General features: G+C 32.0%; 1 protein-coding gene across 2 annotated transcripts; it reads right to left on the bottom strand.

Moving 5' to 3' along the window:
* Nucleotides 1-1,742: 1,742 nt before the first annotated feature.
* Nucleotides 1,743-13,871, bottom strand: LOC125877880 (cadmium/zinc-transporting ATPase HMA3-like). 2 transcript variants are annotated; one of them, XM_049559166.1, is made up of 11 exons: nucleotides 13,570-13,871; nucleotides 10,380-10,637; nucleotides 6,968-7,065; nucleotides 6,124-6,379; nucleotides 5,905-6,042; nucleotides 5,371-5,698; nucleotides 4,904-5,106; nucleotides 4,544-4,746; nucleotides 3,255-4,473; nucleotides 2,651-2,968; nucleotides 1,743-2,545 (listed from the first exon to the last, which is right to left on the bottom strand). In XM_049559166.1, the coding sequence occupies exons 1-11, from the start codon at nucleotides 13,775-13,777 to the stop codon at nucleotides 1,911-1,913; spliced, it is 3,864 nt and encodes a 1,287-aa protein (XP_049415123.1). In that variant the 5' UTR covers nucleotides 13,778-13,871; the 3' UTR covers nucleotides 1,743-1,910. The 2 variants fall into 2 exon arrangements, with proteins under 2 accessions (XP_049415123.1, XP_049415122.1); XM_049559165.1 differs by having other exon boundaries at nucleotides 2,651-2,983.
* Nucleotides 13,872-15,769: the final 1,898 nt, after the last annotated feature.

Raw genomic sequence — 15,769 nt, forward strand, 5'->3', positions numbered from 1 at the left:
TCATGTAATGATCTGGTCGGTCATTTTTGAAAATTTTTTATGAATTGACCGTTTTGACCCTCCCTATATTGACCCCGAGTCTTTTATGATTGAGTTTTGAAAGTTGGTTTCAATCTTTGAGTTTAATGTTGGGAATTTTGCAAGTTTTGAGTAATATTGTTAAGAAAGTGGTTTCCGGTGTCTCTTGGAGTTTCGAGGGTCGAAATGGAATTCTGTCGGTTCCAGTAGTCCCGAAATGTGGAATACGGTCTGTGAGAGTTGTAGGCTTCAGATTTAGAGTCTTTTTGAGGATTTTAGGTCCTAAGTTGTGAAATTGTGGAGATTTAGTCTTTGGATTGACTTTCGTCAACATTTAGGGTTCGGATGCTTGGATCGGAATTTTGAGAGTTCCCTTGGATTCGGGGGTTGATTTTAGGCCTAGGTGAAGTCTTGGTTGATTTTTGAGAGGTCCCAAACTTGTTTTGGCCTTTTTAGGCGTTGAGTTAGTTTCTTGTGGTTTTCACAGATGTCGGGTCAAGGAGACCTCAAATTTATGTTTCGACGGTTCCATTGAATCCGGAACTTCGAGTATTATTGATTTGCATATGTCGGTTGTGTGTACGAGGTTCCGAACGAATACCGATGGTCCTTTCGATGATTTTGTGATTGACTGGCTTTGCTGATATGTGTTGCTGAAGCCAACCCTCCGCGATCACGGCGGGTTCGCGGGCTCTTTAATGAGTTGTCCATCCGTGTTCGCGAACGACCCCTAGGCAGAATATCTTCCAAAAATCGAGGTTTCAACCCCATTTTAACATTTTTGAGTTTTGGGTGGAGATTTGAACTAGATTTTGAGGAAAAACAGTTGGGTAATGATTCTTAATTCTATTCATGAATTTAAGTGTTGAAATCAAGCTTTTGAAATGAAAAATTTGGGGTTATCTTCAAGAACCCCAGAACTTAGTAAAACGGTGATTGTGAACTGATTTTGAGTTCTTTTTTGAAATAGTTTTCACCAATGAGTTACTAAAGCCTTGAATATTGTTTTCATGCCTTGAGACCGATGATAAATACCGGTTATAGCCCAACAGGAAATGGTGTTGGATGGGTATATTTGGGTTTTTCGAGAACCTAATAAATTTTATGCAAACTTAGTATTTATATTGAAAAACCTATAAAATATATAAGAAATTTTTATTGGGAACTTAGTAACAAATTAACAAATTAAGCTTTTTTTTCCTCCTTAATGAGGGTTTGGATCCCTTTGGGCACTTGTAATAATTTCTTAATATATGATTTTAGATGTCAAGAATCCATGAATTTTAAATCTTGAATTCCCCTATGATTGGTCTTAGCATTCTTTTTACGATATAGTTGTCAACTCTTTCTTGATCGGCCTATTTATGATGCCTATTGGATACACATGTTTTGTACTCAATACTACTCTTGTAGTAGTGAACAATTTACAATCTTTAGCAACTTTTGTACGGGTGACACTAGGTTTTGGGATTTATTTAACTTCTGCATTTCAAATCTTTACTTATGAAAGATCGAGCTTTAAGTCTATTTAATCTATTGCTTTACTTCTTTAGAGTTTCTTCAAGTGTTTTTGTGTTGGAGGAGGCTTTGGCTTACCTACCGACCGTGTTAGGATAGGTATCATCATGACCTTGAATTTTGGGCCGGGATAATAGGATTGAAAAATTTAGTTGTGCATAAATATGCATAGTTGGCCTTCAACATGAGCTTGTTTTTCATGCAAATGACATAGAAGTTCCCAACTTTGTTAGAATTCAACAAATACACAAACCATTTTTAGGATTAGTATACAAGCCATGGTAATAGCTATGTTCATACAAAATAGCATCTCAGCTTCTTGAAGATAAAATAGGTAGAAAAGTTGCAACATATTTACACTTTAAGATTGCATCTTACTCTAAAACAATTTCTGATAAACCTCCTCCAAAAGTTGCTGCAAAATGATTGTTCTTGGGGCAACATTCTTTTCTGAAGGTTTCACAGCATCCACCAATGTGTCTCTTCTCAATTGGCGAACAAACCTTACGACCACTGCAGTCTAGATGATGATGATGGTTGTCCCGTAAGATATTGATGGTTGATCGGGTGGTTGGACCACATTCTGCAGCATGCTTTCTGTAAACAGAGCGGACTTCGTGGCATGGTCTATAATTGCAACATCTTCTAACCAGCTTGGCTAGTTCTTCATCAGTAGGGGTAGTTGTAGAGTGAAATCCACAGTGACTTACCTGATCTTGTGGTGTATGTTTGCAGCTACTTGGAATGACCATGCTTTGTTTAATGCTGTCACAATGAGCAGTTCCATTTTCGGATATGTCAATGCTATGGTCCTGAACTGAAAAACAACAGTCTTGTGTTGCACAACTGTCATATGCTTTCTCTGGATGTGAATGATCGTGTTCCTTGTCCAAACAGCCATGTCCAACAGAATGATGTGGTTCCTCCTTGTGGGGTGGATGAGCATGTGAATGACACCCATGGATGTCTACAGAGTCCAGGCTCTTATTATCTCCACAGATCATTGAGCCTGAAATTCTCAAATCTTGATTAACTAGTAGTTTTTTTTATAGACGTGATCGATATAGCACTGCTTAATCAAACATTTTATTGTAGGAGTAAAGGTTGTGCCTACCTGAAATTACAGCTTGACATGTTTGATTGGTGCTATCACAATGAGAAGTTTCCTGGATTCCAGTTTCTGATATGTCATTTATATCTCCTTGAACTGAATAACGACATTCTTCTAATGCGCAGCTGTCATATGCTTTGTCTAAATTTGGATGATGATCATGTTCCTCTTCACAGCAGCCACGACTAAGATCATGATTTGATTCTAAAACCAAACTTTTCTGCTCCGAAATCTTTTCCTCAGAGAGTGGATCAGTAAGTGAATGAACACCGTGCTCAGTTGCAGAGCCTTGGTACTTGCGATTTCCGCATGACCTTGATCCTGATAATATCAAAGCTAATCAACAAATAATTATCATTATTGCACCTTATGCTTCAAAAAAAAACTTCAATTTGTTTGTTCTCATGAATAAAAGCTTGGCTGCTCTTCTCTGAATGCACTATGTGAAAGCCTATGTGTTAGAGTGGCAAATTTATCTAATATATAGACTACCTGATTTCAGGTTTAACCATCCCTTGTATTGGAAGACAGAAGGCCAAATAATACTTTCGATCCTATCGTTTGGTTTAAGGAGGGAAAAGGAATAAGAAGTAGACTACAGTCGTACCTGAATTAGCATTTTGGCATGCTGGACCAGACTTCTTTGAAGAGAATGATTCAGAGTTATCATGTGAATGACAAGAATTCTTGCTAGTGGTGTCCGAGCACTTTGTATTTCCACATGTCGTTGAGCTTGAAGTTGCAGATGGACTTTGTGGAGCACACACCTTGGACGCGCATGTTTGATGATCAGAATGTGAATGATGGATATTATTGTCTCTTGAGTCAGAACACTTGCTATTTCCACATGATTTAGGACCAGAAACTTCAGAGTGGCATCCATGAGCAGCCTTCTTGGTAGAGCACGTTTGAGGAATTTCGTGAGATCGACAACTATTTTTGTCAATTAAGTTGGAGCACTTGGTACTTCCACATGATTTGGAGCTTGAAGTGGCAACAGGACATTGAGGAGCAGACGAATCTGAAGAACTTATTGAGGAGTTTGTCAAAGAATGACAACTACTCTTGTGAATGGTGTCTGAGCAATTGTTACTTCCGCATGACTTTGATTCTGAAACTGCAGATTTGCATGCTGTAACAGACATCTTGGATGAGCAACACTGAGGATGCGAATGAGAATGATGTTGATTATTTCCACTCGACGTTGATCCTGAGGGGAAAGGTTGATGTCTTTGAACACACACCTCAGACGAGCATGATTGCTTTCTACATTCTTTTTGTGACTCAATATCAGAACAACATAGTTGAGGAGCCTTTTCTGACTTGCAACAAGAAGCTTTGTTTTTGTGGTGGTGAGCATGCGAAGAAGTAGAAGATTTACAACATTTTTTCTCATGTCTACGTGTAGCTCCTCGCAGCAGTAGCATGCTGTTCAAAATCACTAGCAAGCATGTCCCAGCATCTGCGAGGACAGCAGCCCAAACCAACGGATGACCTGCTATTGCCAATGCAACTATGGCACCTTTTGTCCCAATTGCTATTATCATATTCTCAATTATTTTCCTTCTAACTCTTCTAGCAAGACGTGCAGCTTTCGGTATCCTTCCAATGTCATTTGTCATTAGTATAACATGTCCTGTTTCCTTCGCAAGCGCTGACCCAGAGATACCCATTGAGATACCAATATCAGCTGTTGCTAATGCAGGAGCATCATTAAGTCCGTCGCCAATCATTGCTGTTGGAGCTTCCTTCTGAAATCCCTTAATGATTGTTGCCTTTTCCTCTGGTAAGAGTTCTGCTTGAAATTCATCCAAAGCTCCACCTAACTGCAAATACGTTTTGACTTAGCACATTTGTATAAACTAGAAGCACTTTTAGATTTTCGATTAAATATACCTGATCCTGCACATGGTTGGCAGCTGCATAACAATCACCAGTGAGCATCACAGTTTTGATTCCCATCTGCTTCAGTTCTCTCATTGCATCCTTTACGCCAGTTCGACAAACATCAGAAAGACTGAAAATTCCAGCTGGAGAGGATCCCAAAAATATGTATCCAACAGACTTTCCTTGTATACTGTCACCCTCTAGTTCTGGCACTGAAATTTCAAGGCTAAAACAGGTCACGGATATCCGCAAAATTAACTAGAGAAATCACATACTTCTGAGAGTTTTTCATGTCTCTATTATGATCCGTGTGTTCTATCATTACGATGATTATAAGCACAAGAAAGAAGATCAAGATCAGCCTTTTACCTGTAGTACATCCGGCTCTTGAAGAAATCTTTCTATTCCCTACATGGATTTCCATTCCATCAATTCTTCCATATATTCCCTCACCAGTAAAATTTTGAAACTGCTCCACTCTATCAGGCTTTGGCTCGACAGAGTTTGATTGTGCATAGTCGACAAGAGCAGCTGCCATCGGATGACCTGACTTGCTCTCAATGCTTGAAACCCTGAAAACATTCACTATAGAATATATAGATCCAAACATGCTACTTTGACTCTATCGTGAACCACGGAGAGCCATTTCAGATACTTCAGTATGAGAATGTGGCATGCCTAGTTTCATCTTTTATGAATATATGCCACAAATCAATCTTGTTAAATAACATTATCACTATCAACAATGTTAAGAAAACATTATTACTCCACTGAGAGCGGTAGAAATGCTAACTCTCCGAGAGTTTTAAAATGACATGTATGACTAGTAACCTTACCAGTAAAGAAGTGTATTGAGGCTAAGGCCATCAATGAGAGACCTGAACTCGGTCACTGCAAACTCTCCTCGCGTTATTGTCCCAGTTTTGTCAAAAGCCATGATTTTGATTTTGGCAAGAGTCTCAAGGTACTCTGCTCCTTTGAACAGAAGACCTGATGTTGCTGCCTTTGAGAGTGCACAACACATAGCAACTGGTGTAGATAGCACAAGTGCACATGGACATGCACTCACCAAAGCAACTAAAGCCAAGCGATACCATTCTTTTCGGTTGTGAACCCTTAATGCGGTAGGAACTACTGCCAAACCAGCAGCTATAACCACAATTGCTGCAAAATATCACCAGCTGAAATCAGACTAAAGTATTGGAAATAAGTAGTTTAAGGGAAAGAGCAATATGGTAGTGTGAGTCCCATGACGGAAGGCAGGCTAATGAGGAGAATGACTGTTAGACTAATGGCAAGCTTCCGAGGACAATGAAGTGATTAATAAGACAGAACACGAGTTCACATATAATTATGACAGATTAACTAACCTGGTGTGTAATATTTAGCACATTTGTCAATGTATCTTTCAGTTTTTGACTTCTTGTTCTGAGCATCTTCTACAAGTTTCGCCATCCTAGCCACCGCACAATCTTCAGCCAGAGCTGTAGTCTTAACACTGACATAACCTGAAGAAAGGAGCAAATTTTTTCAATTAAAAAACAATACTTGAAGTTCAAAAATTGAAGTATGAATGAATACTATCTTACCATTTAGATTTGTAGTCCCAGCCCAGACCGTCGAGTCTTTTTGCTTAGAAACTGGAAATGACTCCCCTGTCAAAGTTTTCTCGTCCACATCACATTCCCCTTCGACTACAATTCCATCAATCGGTATAGTTTCACCAGCTTTCACAGCAAGAATGCTATTCAACTTGACTTGATCAACATTTACTACTTCTCCGTTTTCAGCTAAAACTGCTGTAGGAGGGACTATATTCACCAGTGATGACATAACAGCAGTAGCCTACATAACCATGAAGGTTTTATTTTGTCATCATAATGAAATAACGATACAAACTTAGCGTAGCAAACACAAAACATTCATTGGTAATCTTTCGAACAAGGGGTGCAAATGATACTTTAGTCAAAATGCACCATGCAAAGGGAGAGGGAAAACGTGTTATATATAGTATGAAAGACATCTTCACATGGTACGTGCACTTTTGAGCTTGACTAGGCGTTGCCTAAGAGATAAATCTGTTTGGATCAAAGCGGACAATATGTACTATGTGCTTTGATTGTGGCAAATATGATATCAGAAACAGACTCATACAATATAATATGATAGTTAGGCAAACCTCAGCAAGGACACTCATTTCCTAAGGGGGTGTATGTGGCACACTCATGACATACGGCAAGTAAATGAGTGCAAGTCAAAGAAGAATGACTAGCAGACTTTTAAGCTGACAAGCTTAAAAAAAAAGAATCGGAAACATAGAGAAAAGCAAATATAACATGGTATGTGCAATTTGGGCTCGATGTGGCGTATACATATATACATGATACATATATACATTTCAATTTTCTTGTGTGAGGACAAAAATTCACCAACCTTGTGACTTGCCCTTGACTCTAGCCATTCAGCAATAGTGAATAAGAACACAATAGTAGCAGCTTCCCAATAATCATGTAAAACTATTGATCCAGCAACTGCACATCACAAAACAAGTCATAAAATTAATATTTGTATTTTGTACCTTCATTTTTTATTTTATTTTTCCAATCACTATTCTGACTATAGTTATACCTTGTGACTAGTAGACGTGGAGATATGAAATGGATGATGGTTTTACTTTAAATATTATCTCTGTTATTAGAAAAAAATCTAATATTATCTTTCTTAAATAATAATTATAAAAAAAAAATTCTATATTATTGGTGATTTATTTGCAGAATATTCAAAATTTCACTTTTTGTTTATTTGTTTTAGAAATAAAATTATAAAACTGAAAACAAATGAGATATACGTTTCGTAAATTCATGGTACTTACGTCCTGTGTTTCGAGGCTTACGCCTTACCCTATGTTACGTAAAACACCTCGCTTCACGCCTCCGCTTTTTAAAGCACCAAATCAAACTAAATATTGTCGAATTTTATAATTAAAATAAAAATAAAAAATTAAAAGAATTATCGATTTTTTTTTTCTACAATCACCCCTCAATTTAAAGATGGTAAAAGCAACAAGATTCTTAGCCATTTGTCAAAAAGATACATCACAATTCATAAAGATAGAAGTTAATAAGAGTTTTAGTGACGTTTTCTTCTACAAAGAATCTTATCTTTCTACTTTTTTTAAAGATAAAGTTTTTGAAATGCCTAAGGAAAAGTCACCTTTGTGCTTTTCACCTCAAATTTTCCATCTAGTAAGTAAGGGGTTGTCGGGTAGTTGGTCTGAACGTGAGTTACACAGGTAAATTTCTTTATAGGTAATATGGTGTTTGATTTACAATATAAAAAATGTGCATAAGTAATAAATGTGTAAGTTATGATGAAAATTGTGTATCGTTTTTTGCATGATCATAGAAGGTTGGATAATTAATACATGTATAACTAATAAATGAATAACTAATTTTTGCATCTAAAATAATACATAAATTTTTTCATAATTAATCCTTAAGGGTCGTTTGGGAGCTAGATAAGAAACAAGTTATTCATGTATTAATTTACATATAACTTATACAACATAGTAGGTAGATAAAAAATAAGTTATTCATGTATAAAATTAGTACGATGTTTGGTTGACAATTTATAAACTCGCATAAGTATTCCCATGTATAAGTTATGAGAGAATCTATCTATTATTTTATGCAGGACAGAAAATGGAATAACTAATACATGAATAATCAATCCATGCATATCTAATTCTTGCATAATAGCTATAATATATATATTCACTCATAAATAATCTCTACCTTACTAATAACTACATAACTCTAACTTACTACCAAACCACCCTTTATATTATTAATATCAGTATATAACTCTAACCGACTCTCAAACAACACTAACTGCATTATTGTAGTTATGAACAAAATTGCTTTTATTTTTACCTCTGTAGAAAAATGGAGGACATTATACTTTATGCTAAATAGAAAATGAACTTTAAAGAAATCTTCAGTGCTTATTTTCTAGCTTCAAATTTTTTTAATCATTTTTGGGAAACTCAGTTAACTGTCTGGAGACTGGCATTTGGAATTATCCCAATAAAGCCCACAAAAAAAACGATTTTTTTTAGTTACAAATTAAAGCTAATATAATTTGCATATAATTAGTATGTATACATTATATACACTGTTTATATATAAAATATTTTACTCTTGTTATACACTTCGTTTACTTACTATGGGCATATATCCACAACGATTACAATTAAGTGAGTGAACATATATAAAAATGTTCCCCACGTGCCAATTTAAGATTATAAAAAGAAATTAATATCTTATATATGCACACTTAATTTATTTTTATTTTAAAATTTTATATTTAGTCAAATTAAGACATATAAAATGAAAAGAAAAGAGTATGACAAAGAAATTTGATACTCCCTCCGTCCTCTTTTAGTTGTGCTTTTCGAAAGTCAATTTCACTATTTTTTAAAGTTAAATTGAATTACATAAATTCGATATTTTAAACTAAAAATTTAGATATTCAAAAACTATACGAGAAGTATTATAAATTACAATTTTTTTGCATATTAATATGATGAAAAATATATCGTAAAATTAAAATTCTTATTATTTAACAGTAAAAAAAACTCATGATAATTGAAAAGGAACGGAGAAAGTACTCGTCAAATCAACTTTTTTTCTATAATCTATAAAAGGGCAAGAAAGTGTTGGTGCAAATTAAAGTCATTTTCTTTGCAATTATTTGAGGGAAAAAGGAGAAGCGTTACACATTTACACATTACAAATGTTGGCTCCTTTTTTTATTTGGTGCTTTACACCTAGGAATTCCATTTGTGGTATATATATTGTGATAATTACACAAGCAATTTTGTAATTTTCCTTAATAGACAAAACTTGTGTGGGATTCAAATTCTTCTTATTCTTTTTTCCAAATCACATCACATCTTGCCTTTTGCATTCATTTTAGGGATTTTCTAACTCCCACATCAAAATAATAGTTTATACATATTTGTTTTTGTACACAATATACATATTATACATAATTAATACATGTCGTTCTTATTAAAAATAGATGTTCATTAATACTTGTTATTTTCACAAAACCAATGCATAAATGACAGTGTTCTAAAATAAGCAAATTATAATTAATCCCATATTTCTTATTAGGAGATTTAGATGGGAACATTGTTGAGAAAATGAGTATTTCTAGTAGTGATAGGATTAAAGAAGATTACTTTTTAGTAGTACTAGGTCACTTGAAAATACACATAAAATACACTATCAATCATCCCATGATTTCTTTTTTTTTTAAAAGATACTAGGTGGTCCAATAACATTAGCATCTAAAACCCCAAGAATCATCCCTCTCACTCCAATCTTGTGTGTTAGTTAAAGGTGCATTATTAAATATACAATATCTAACTCCCCTATATGGTTCATGCTTAATGATATAATGAATCACAAAGCATAATCAAGAATCAAGATTCAAGCACCACAATAAAAGAGTGTATATCCAAGCTAATAAATCAAAAGCAAGAGACAAATTTCCATCACAAAGCTTAATAGTAGGACCATGTATCAATTCTAAACAACCATATGCACAAAATATTTTGTATTCACACCTGATTAAAAAAAGAGTCATCATACTCTGATCAGATGCACAAAATATTATGTATTTATACAAGATTAAAAAAAAGAGTTGTCATACTCTGATGCAATCATTCACGATCAATTATTTCACGACTCAAACTCATGACAAGCTATAGGTCACATAGAGACAACTTTACTGTCCTATATTCACAACAATAATTAAAGAATAAAATAAGGAAAAGTACCTGCAATTAATACAAGAATGTTGATGTCAAGTGTGAAGTTGCGTATGGCAGCAATACCCCTAAAAATAATAGGGGGAATTCCAACAAGAACAGCAACAAGTGCTAACCATTGGAGAGGTAAGAAAAAATACTTCAGAAATGAAAGAGCAAGCAAAATTCCACTACCAATTGCAAATGGACTTGGCCATTTCTTTTGGTAGTTTTGCAATCCTTTCACTCTTATACTTGCTTCTAGTCTTGCTTGATTCAATGCTTTAACTACAAAATAAAATTAAAAAAATTACAATGATTAGTAAAATTAAAGATATATCAACTCATGTAATGGAAGCTAATAACAAATTACAATAACTATTTTTGGTTCTTCATCTGTTCCAATTTATGTGATGTAGTTTGACTTTGTATAGAGTAAGATGTTTGTGTGGTTATAAATCATTTCGTTAGGAGTAAAATGAGAATTTTAAAATTAAATTATTACTAAATATAAAAATGTATCATTTTGTTCTTCATTTGCTCTAATCAATTAAAAAATGCTTACATTAAGGTGCAATTTAGCTAAAAAGGGGGTAAGTTCCTACAACTACTCTTCAACACAAAGAAGGTGCGAAGCCACAAATGAGTCAAAATATTTTCTTTGAGAATTCAATAAAGCCCCATCACCAAGTTACTAACAACTAGAAACCTAATAGGGGCGGATTTCGGAGGGATCAAAGGTATTCATTCGAACTTTCTTGACAAAAAATTATATATGCATGTATATATACTTTGAATTTCCAGAATACAAGAATAAAGGTTGGATTCGTAGTTTAGGAAATTCAAAATTTACCATTTAAGATTACTAATTAAAATCTCAAATATTATATTTTTTTATTTTTTCGAACTTCCTTAATAAAAATCCAGAATTCGTTACTGACATCGATAATAAGTCAAGAGGGCTAATGGAGGAGAGGTTTTGAAGTGGAAACACGTAAGTAGGGAACATATATGGTGTGACAAGATGGAAACATTGGAAAGCCAACTAATTAGTTTTATTAATTATTTTTATTAAGAACTAATTACAACACATAAACGTGTAATGTTTTTAGATTTATTAGAATAATTATCACACAAATATTCTCCGATCCTTACTTGATATGTGATACCCTTTTATTTAAAAAATTAAAATAAGAAGATACTCTGTAAATCTTTGGGATTGATTTCACACTTTGGTGGTCAGGACAAATCATCACTCACTATTTTTAATATCTCCTTCGGTATTAATTTATGTGAAGGAGTTTGACTGATCACGTAATTTAAAAAATATTAATTTGTTTTTAAGACTGAAATTTTCGTGGACAAATCATTTAATAAAGATAAAATAGAGAGATTTATGATCAAATTATTATTAAATATAAAAAAATCAAGAGTGTTAGGAAATAATAACCTAACAAGTAATATGAATTTGTTCAACCCAACTTCTTCTTCTTTTTTTCTTTTTCTTTACCCAAAAGAGAATTCATACATGTTTAGATTTTTCGAAAGTTAACTTTTGTCCCTCAAAACAAATAATTTTTTCAAAAGTATAACTTTATATTTTTATATTATAATATTTTATAAATTATGTTCGGCACTTTTAAAGAACTTAGGTACTACTAGACATAACTTTGATTTCTAAAAACAAAAATTAAAAATTAATTCATTTAAAAGACAAATTATGCAATTAATTAAAATAAAAATAGTTTATACTTTTTCTTCCGTCTTAGTTACTCAATCTAATAATACTAAGAATAGTATCAGCAAACATCACATGAATAAATGAAAACCGTTTCTGCTTCCTATTTTGGTGATTTCTATTACCAAAATTAATTAAAAATCACAAACATCACATGAATAAATGAAAAATTCGCTTCTTAATTATTTATTTTAAATTAATTAAAAACAAATTATGTCACTCAAGAGAAGATGAAGAGTGGTACTCCTTTTATTCTATTACCCCTTAATTTTAATTTTGTTATTTAGAACTGATGTATTCTTGTTTAAAAAATAACTCATATATAGTTTTGTTATTATAAAAGTAATTCACATATACCTCTTCGTTACAAATAATGTCACCCATATATCATTTTCATCTAATGAAAGTAAAAAAAGAATTTTAAATTTTAATTTTCAATTTTTGATTTTTGAAAAAATAATTTATGAGTATATATGATCTTTCTAGCACATGAATGACTTCTTTAATTATCATTATTTGAGTTTTTTCTTCTTATTTATTTTTCCTTCATTTTTTTGTGTAGAAATACGAAAAATAAAAAAAAACTGTAAATGAATTAAAAGAAAAAAGTAAGAAAAATATTTAAACTAATATTTTTGTGGCTATATTATAATTTAAAACTATTTTTTGCAGCTATATATAAGCCATTTATGTAACAAAAAAGATACAATTTTATAATGAAAGTATATTAGCTCTAAAGAACAAAATTAAAGCATATATCAAACTTTTTTTTCTTTCATTATATGATCTGATTGGCCAGGATAAAAGGCATTTAAAAGTAATAATACTAAATATGTTATGACATTTGTGTGTTTACACAATCATATCATTCAAGACAAGACGTCAAGTATAAAGTTAAATTATTTCGTTATTATTATTAATTTTTTTAATAAATTGAAAGCGAATAGTGTCACCTAATTAAATTTAGGGGAGGGAAAAAAAGCAAATATTAATCCCTCCATTTCATGTTCTTTTAATTTGACTAAATATAAATTTTAAATTAAAAATATATATAATTTATCAAAAATAATATTTAAATCAACAAGTCAGTCAAACTATTTAAATAAAAAAAATCAATATTAAATATATAAATATCATTCTTTTCTTTTAAGAAAAATTAAAAGGAAAATAAGCTACATAAATTACAACAAAGAGTGTATCAAACACAAGATGAAGAAGAAGATAGAAAAAAAATATAGAGCACTTAAATACAAAGATCGAATTATTATGCCTATACTTTTGGTGGGCTTTCTTTTTGGCTGATTCGTCTAAGTGCTAAGAAAGTAAACAAACTATAATATGAATTGTGACATCTTGACAAGAATTATCACTTTGATGAGACTCTTTTCCAGATTCTACGTTCATGTGAGATACTTTACACATCAAGAAAATAAGTCACATAAATTAAAACAGACAAAATATTAATAATTATATGTATCTTACCTATTTGTTGTTGAGAAATGAGAAGAGAATCATGAGTAACAATGACAGTCTTTGTTGTGACAATTACTGAAACTTCTTTAACACCATCAAGATTCTTGAGAATTTTCTCAACCAAAACAACTTCTGATGTACAACAAATTCCAAGAACATCAAAATAGCTCTTGCTTAGCTTATTTATATCACTATTAATTTTCTCACTTTCTTTCATTTTTTTTTTCTTTTCTCTTTCAAAAAGTTCAATTTTTTGTGCTTCTAAGGGGATAGAAGAAAAAGAAAATAAATGAAAAAAAAAAAGGGACTAATTCTTGGTTTCTTATGAAAACATGCAAAGAATGAGAGAAGCACTAAAATTTGGGGGTTTAAATAAGAGTAGCATGTCACCCCACTCCACCCCACCCCGCCCTATCCTCAAGAAAGAAAAGCTTATAAGAAATGTATAACATCACCTTTAGCTTTTCCTCTTTTTGATCTTTTCCAACTTTGAGTTTATACTTTATTATATGTATTATTTTATTATCATCACTGATATAAAAAGATTTAAGTAATCTATATGAAATGAAAGGCTAATTTTATTATTTTATTTGCGTATTCTTATGTAACGTAAAAGATTACTCTCTTCGTTTCAAATTGCGTGATACAGTTCGAATTTCGAAAGTCAAACAGTTTAATTTTAATCGTGAATTTGGAAGAAATGTTTCCAAATGTTATTGAAATAAGATTTACTTATTCACAAAATTGCATAAAAGTGATATAAATCACAATAATTTAAAATTCATAATATTTCAAATAAATATGCAAAAATTATAATCAAACATAGACTCGTGCTCCATTTGGGACAAAAGGAGTATTTATCTCGGGGTTTTAAATGGAAAAATTACTTGAATAGGTACCTTTTAATAAATAATTACTAATTTTAGTGATACTTTTTATTTATTATCATTTATAGCAATATACAGCAATACTATGATAAATCTGCAATATGTATTAAAAGTGAATTATGTATGCAATAATATATATGTATTATAATTGTTTTAAAATATATTATGTTTGTTTGGTAAGAAATTAACACATTATATTATAAATGTATTAAAATGTGTGATAAATGTATTATTCAAAAACTTGTATTATATGTGTTTTATAAATTATTCTCTGTAATATATATTAAAAATGTATTATAAATATATTAAAAGTGATCGAGTGAAAAAAATGTTATTACTATAAATAGTAAATATTGTTGAACGGAAGGAGTAGTATATTTATGTCAGCTTCCCTTTTAAAATTATTAGTGCCCACTTAACTCTCAAAAGAGTACAGTGAAGCACTTACTTTTGGGCCTAAAATTTTGAACCCACAAAACTTATTAATATTATTATAGGAAACTTTTAAAAATGACTATAATTTGCACTTGATTAGAGATTTATAGTTATAGTTTGCTTAATTACGAATTATAGCTATATATTAGAGGTAGAAAAGAGGCGAGCGAGACTAGGAGAGGGAGGAAAGATGTGAGCGATACTAGGAGAAGGAGGAGAGAGGTGAGCGAGCTTTGAGAGAGAGAGGTTGAATACCTATTGTATTTGTTGTATCAGTTTATATCATGAATACAACTGATTTGTATCAAAATGAATATCATTATATAAAAACTATTGTATTTAGCTACATATAACGAGGAGAGAATCAAGTGAGATCGAGATAGGGAGGAGATAGGATGAATACATGTTGTATTCGTTGTATAACGAATACAACTAATACAGAATACAAATACAAATGGTACAAAATACAAAAATAATTGCCTAAATACAATTGATACAATTGATTTGTATCATATATCGAATATATTGAATATAATTGTATCACTTGTATTAACAAACACAATTTGTATTGACAAATACAATTGGCAAAATATAAATTGTCATAATAAAATTGATATAAAATAGGTATATAGTTGATACATAATACAAAATACAGTTAATATGAAATTCAAATATATTTATTACATAATACAAAATAGAAAATTGTCATATTATGTGGAATGTTTTTTGGGCGGTAGTTGTTTGGGCTGAAGAGAGAGGAGCGCGCGCGTGAGAGAGAGAGAGAGCGCAATGGGATGAGAGAGACAAGGGAGAGAGGAGAGAGAAGATAGAGAAAGTTGCTATAAAATCCTACACAGTGACGGACGCAAAATTCTCATGAAGGGGTG

This window comes from Solanum stenotomum, chromosome 9 (assembly GCF_019186545.1).
Source record: "Solanum stenotomum isolate F172 chromosome 9, ASM1918654v1, whole genome shotgun sequence".
Lineage (NCBI taxonomy): Eukaryota > Viridiplantae > Streptophyta > Magnoliopsida > Solanales > Solanaceae > Solanum > Solanum stenotomum.

What these genes read in the sequence shown, in the direction of transcription:
- LOC125877880 (XM_049559165.1), bottom strand. Translation starts at nt 13,777, where the DNA reads ATGAAAGAAAGTGAGAAAATTAATAGTGATATAAATAAGCTAAGCAAG. An exon ending in CATTTCTCAACAACAAATAG is followed by an intron (nt 10,638 to 13,569) that starts GTAAGATACATA and finishes TTTATTTTGTAG; the next exon opens with TTAAAGCATTGAATCAAGCA. An exon ending in AGTCAAGGGCAAGTCACAAG is followed by an intron (nt 6,380 to 6,967) that starts GTTGGTGAATTT and finishes ATGGTTATGTAG; the next exon opens with GCTACTGCTGTTATGTCATC.